The 5,867-nt window shown below is 32.5% G+C and overlaps 1 protein-coding gene across 1 annotated transcript; it reads left to right on the forward strand.

Moving 5' to 3' along the window:
- The first annotated feature begins 3,097 nt into the window (after window positions 1–3,097).
- On the forward strand, window positions 3,098–4,867 carry LOC114742791 (ankyrin repeat-containing protein ITN1-like). The gene is made up of 2 exons (XM_028931005.1): window positions 3,098–3,712; window positions 3,998–4,867. Exons 1-2 carry the CDS (start codon window positions 3,098–3,100, stop codon window positions 4,865–4,867), a joined length of 1,485 nt encoding a protein of 494 aa, XP_028786838.1.
- The last annotated feature ends 1,000 nt before the right edge of the window (window positions 4,868–5,867 follow it).

Consider the following 5,867-nt stretch of genomic DNA (forward strand, 5'->3'; position numbering starts at 1 on the left):
ATCAAGTAAAAAAGGAACGAAGGATATTAAAAAAGATGATTATGGTGTTTTTGGAAAAACTTGATACATTTCTTATAATTAACTAACTTATCTAACTTTCTTAATCTAATTAAATTAATTAAATAAATTTTATATTAAAGACCAGAGAAATATAATTGGAAAATAACAATTAGGTCCACTCAAGGGAATTAAATACAAAAAATTCCCTTGAAATCATGAAATTATTTTAAAGTCCCAAAAAAACTTTTGCATGAAATTTTTTTATTTACTTACCAAATTACCTTTCTTTTTTTTTTTTTAAGTTTGCATTGACAACTGAAAGAGCAGTGGTTTACAACTCAGGGTGCAAGGATTGACAACTATCGCAGCTGGTTTGACAACTTATGGTATGATATGCTGAGAAAATGTGTTGTCAAACCAGCTGCAATAGTTGTCAATTCTTATATCCTGAGTTGTCAATCATTGCTCTTTGAGTTGTTAATACAAATTTTTTAAAAAAAAAGAAAAGTAATTTGGTAATTAAACAAATAAAATTTATTACAAAAAGGTCTATTAAGACTTCAAAATAATTTTATGATTTTAAAAGACTTTTTTATATTTAATTCCCTTGAGTGTGACTTAATTGTAATTCTCCCATACAATAATAGGACAATACTTGTACAATGTTGACTGTACATGGACTGACGGAGACTTTTCAATTTCAGGGTCCTCAATGACATGACTTCATTTGGATTGCATTCAAGGTAAAAAAAAAAAGTGTTCTTTGACTGAGAGCTAAACTCATACATCCAAAATATAACAAGGTAAATATATTTTTACTTCTTGAAATTTCACTTTATATATTTTGATTTTAGTCTTTAAAACTGAGACCAATAACTTCAAAACCTAAAATTTAAACTCATTTTTTTATTTGTTTAAAGGTTTTTAATCTTCGCAACAGCGTTTTGGTTCTCAACGCAACGTTTCAAAGACTATAATTATTAATTTTAAATTTCAAGAACTGGTATCAAATTTTAAAAACTAAGAACCCAATATAAAATTTAGGGTAAATTTTGTCATCAAAATAAGGATGAAGTTTGTTTATGAATAACGCAGTTTCCAATACATCAAGAATTTTCTCACACTTTGTAAGATATAAACAGGATCGATATAATTTATATTATAAATTATTACTTTTATGTAACCAATTAAATGCAAGGCCAAAAATATAAATTAAATGGATGGATCACGCATCAATGTTGATCAGAAACTGACCCTTGCTATGAAAGCTAAGCAGGAAGTGAAAGTTAGAGAGTTAACTATTGAGCTTTGAATTTTGAATAATTGACTCATATGCCAAGTGGAACTTCCTTCAAACCAACACCCTGGTTGAGCCTCCTGATGAAGGATTAAGAAGCTGGTTGCGTTAGGGATATGGCTGAGTACGTTGTTTCTCAAAAAAAAGAAATAATTGACTCATCTAATGGAATTGACGTTTTGTTGGTAGAACCGGAAAAACCAGTCGAACCCGTCAGGTTGGCCCATTCAGGCCTGAAAATTATGAGGGCCGGGTTTGAAGTTTTCCCATAAAATGGGAAATAGGCTAGGGCTAAACGAGCTGACCTGTTTAGACCATTTTATAATTTTTTTGTTTTTTGTTTAAATTTTTTATGTAATTATAATATTATTAATTTTTTACATTGTTAATAATATTTCAAATATTTAGTTATTATTACCATTTTAAAATTAAATTTCACCAAATAGTTTGATTTATTTAGTTTTAGACAATAATTTATCCAATTAAATTTTTAAAAAATAGTTTAATAATGATTTGATTTATATTATATATGTTAATATTTTTAAATTATAAATATTTGATAAGAGAGTATTTTTATACTTATATAATTTGTAATTTTATAATTTGAATTAGAAATTTATGAATTTCAACAACAATGTTTCTCAAACTAAAGTAAAATAATAACTAGACTGCAAAATTTAAAAATGAAATTTTTATAAAGAAGAAAAATTTGATGTTTTTGTTACGAAGGAAAAGCATACTTATTAAAAAGAATAATTGATTATAGTGATGATAAAATTTCAAAAGATTAATGATAGTGTTTGTTTATTGTACATTTGCACTATAGATGAAGCTTTTAGATATTATCATCTTGTTAATGAATGTTTTAGATGTTGATGGATATTTATATATAATGATATTTTATGTTTGTGACTTAATTTTATTCTTATTTATGTCTTTTATTAATAATTTCATTAGTTTGTTTTCATTTTTAATTAAAAAATATTTAAAAATATAAAAAATAGTATTTTTCTTAAACGAGTCCAAAACCCGTGGGTCTACCTTGAACCCATTAGTTTAAGGACCGGGCCTAATAAATTGAAATATTTTTAAAATTTCGACTCTTAGAATCGGTCTTTTTAAATCCGGTAGCCTTATAAGGCCGATCTGTATTCCCACCTCTATTTGCTTGGAACTGGCTTACACAACACTAAAGTAACTGAAGATTCCTTCCTCCATTTCTCACGAAGAAAGAGGTGACGGAATCTTTGGTCCTGCAAGGAAAAGAGCAGAATTTCAGAAAAAACATTTGTTAGAAGTACTTTAGCTTGAACGTTTCTTAGGTGATAAATATTAGTTTTAAGGCCATCAAAATGGTTTGTGAATACCTTGGTTCGCCCCCCAAAAAAAAACAAAATCATGGGCATCTTGACGAGGAAGAAAAATGAGAGGAGGTAGGACCCGAACACTCATATGGTTTGGTGACCGACAGAAATATGTGGTTGCGTTATCAGAGTCCTGTGGTCGCATTTGTTGTCTTTACCAGAGTCTTGTCCTCGTATCTATTGTCTTTTTTTATTTGAAAAAAAAAATTGAGAGGTAGGATCCAAACATTCATATATATAGCCCTTGCAGAAAATAAAAAAAAAATGCGGTTATATGTGATCAGAGTCTTGTTATCGCATTTATTGTCATTTTATTTAAAAAAAAATACAAGAATAAAATGCAGTGATACTGAGAAGTACTCCAAGTGTGCAGGATTCTTAGGGTAACCTAACTATATATAGGCAGTGTGTAATGATGCATTATGTAACCCGAGAGATGGAAGTTGAACTCAACCAAATAACAACTTCTTGTGGCCAAATGAGCCTTCTTTATGAGGCCGCATATAGTGGAGATGTCTCTACGCTCAATTCATTGATACAACAACGCCCACGTATCTTGCACAACATCTCACAAACCACCTTCACTGAAACTCCTTTACACATATCATCTTTGCTTGGCCATCTTCAATTCACAAAGGAACTGATCACTCTCAAACCTAATCTAGCCATTGAGGTGGATTCCTCTCAGAGAACAGCCCTCCACTTAGCTTCTGCAGAGGGTCACATCCACGTCGTTAAGGAACTGATTAAAGTAAACAATGAAGCATGCTTGAAACCTGATGAAGAAGGAAGAATTCCTCTGCACTATGCAGCTATGAGAGGCAGAACAAAGGTTGTGCAAGAGTTGATCAAAGCGAAGCCTGAATCTCTGAGTTTTCGTGACAATGGAAAAACTGTTTTTCACCTTTGTGTCACATACAACCATTTAGAGACTCTCACAGCTTTGGTGGAATTGGAGTCTGCCATCACTGGCCAGCTTTTCAACTTTACAAGCTCTGATAATTCTGGAAACACCGTTCTCCATTTAGCTGTCATGTTGAAGCGACTTGAGGTACAATATATATACTTTCTTGGTCGTCTCTCTATGCTTTTTTTTTTTTTTTTTTTTTAATCGATTGTGCTAACAATTTCTCTACTACACGCCCTATTCTTAGCGCTACGTATAGTGTGTTTTAAGGTGTTTGTCAGATTCTTTCCAGTAAGCACAAATTTTGCGATGCATCTCTTGAGGTCTTTTAATGGAATTCTAGTGTTTTAATTTTCTACAAAATACTTGGCGGAATCATTTGGCATATCTCCAATATACTTCATGAACATGGTTGTTAATGTTATTTAGGCTATAAGGTATCTTGTGCCGATTCCGAAGATCAGAGAAGTTGGAAGCCTGAAGAATAAGGTTGGTTTAACAGTTGAAGATATCATAGAACACAGTCCAAAAGACTTCAAAATCTGTGAAATACAGCTCATGTTGACGAAGAAGACCGACAAGAATGGATTTGAGACTACTCATCCACACACACCACCAGATGCTATTGACTATCCAATAGCAAGATCCCGAAACGATAATTATTGTATTACGATGTTGAAGTGCATTGGGGTGTGTTTTATGAGGATTGGAAACTGGTTTGAACACAAGGGTGATTGGTTAGAAGAGATAAGGGGAAATCTGAGTCTAGTGTCTACTGTGACATCAACTATAACCTTTCAATCTTTGGTTAATCCACCTGGTGGCTTCATTCAACAAGGCTTATCTCCTAATAACAACATGCCATCATCATTCCATGATTCTCTCGACTGCACCAAACTTAAAGATAAGACTTTTTGTCCTGGACAGGCAATCTCGTCCTTTCATTCCCCAGGATGTTTTGAGTGTTTTGTAATCTTCAATACCGTCTCCTTCATGTCATCACTTGGTGTCACTGTTTTGCTTGTGAGTGGGGTTCCTCTGAAGAACAAAGTCGTCATACGGATCCTATCACTGGGCATGTGTTGCACCATTTATTTCCTTGCATGTGCATACGTTGTTGCTCTCCACATTGTGGTCCCAGGCCATCTTTCGTATCATACAATAACTTCGATCCCATACGGAGCATCAGCCATGATGTTTTTTGCATTGTGTCTGCTAACTGCAGTGGTATTCCATTTACTGCGCATATTCATTTGGGTTGTGAAAAAGTGTGTGAGGATAATCAAAGAACATGTCTAGATGTACGTACTATGGAAGTGGAAGGAGTAAGAATTAATGGATATTGTTGATTTGAATGATCATCTGTCAATTAATGCCTTCTGTACGTTGGTTTTAGGATTATTATTATCTTTATATTGTTATTATTCACATACAGATTTCTGTAGTGTTTTGTTGCATGTATTAAAATGAAATTGCTAGCAACCGGAAAATATTCATATTTTGTCTAATAAATCTGGGTTTAAGCCAAAGCCAACCCTAGACTAAATAGTTAAGCTTATAAATTGAGAAGTAGATATCATTCAAACAAAAAATTTTTTAAAAAAATAAATAAATTTGAGTATATGTCAGTCTATTACTGGGGTGGCCCATTCAAGACAATAAGATAATTGAATAGAAATTTGCCAGTCATGTATGAGTAATATATAGAGGAAATTTGGGTGGAAAGCAAATCATAATTTTAAAAGTAATTATACAATATATGAAATAAACATGTGAAGAGAGTTTTGTCTCAACTTGCATGAAAATACTTTTCAGAAATGTTTTTTTGCATATTCCAAACGCCCCCTAATTCAAAAAATAACCCACACTGTTTGTCACTCAGTGCCAAACAACATGCGTAAGAAACATATTGACAAATCATATGACATTAACACCATATGTTGCAGGTCAAAAAAAAAAAAAACACAAGAGATGTTCTCATTGATTCCTTGGTCGTGCTGATTATGCTGACACATTTCTTCGCAAGCCAAAATAAAAATGTTAAAACAGCATATAATTAGTGCAAGCAATCCCGCTCAGGCCATACAAGATGCTCCAAGCGTGATAATCAAAACTGCGCAACGAAAGGATGAGATTTCATCTCCAGGACAAAACATTTGATAATACTAGTATAATTAACGTAGTCATGTCTTAATAATCTAATGAATCGATTTAGTTGATCTCAAAATTAATGTGAAATGGTTTCTTCGTGAAAGTGAGAAAAATGCCTCTTTGATCTCACCTCATCTCGATCATCTCC

Source organism: Neltuma alba, unplaced genomic scaffold, assembly GCF_004799145.2.
Source record: "Neltuma alba isolate B1F8T4 unplaced genomic scaffold, ASM479914v2 tig00003888_pilon, whole genome shotgun sequence".
Taxonomy (NCBI): Eukaryota; Viridiplantae; Streptophyta; class Magnoliopsida; order Fabales; family Fabaceae; genus Neltuma; species Neltuma alba.

Bases quoted from the DNA above. Each gene is read 5' to 3' on its own strand.
- LOC114742791 (XM_028931005.1), top strand. From the start codon at position 3,098: ATGGAAGTTGAACTCAACCAAATAACAACTTCTTGTGGCCAAATGAGC. The intron at 3,713-3,997 runs GTACAATATATA...AATGTTATTTAG, and splicing joins TCATGTTGAAGCGACTTGAG to GCTATAAGGTATCTTGTGCC.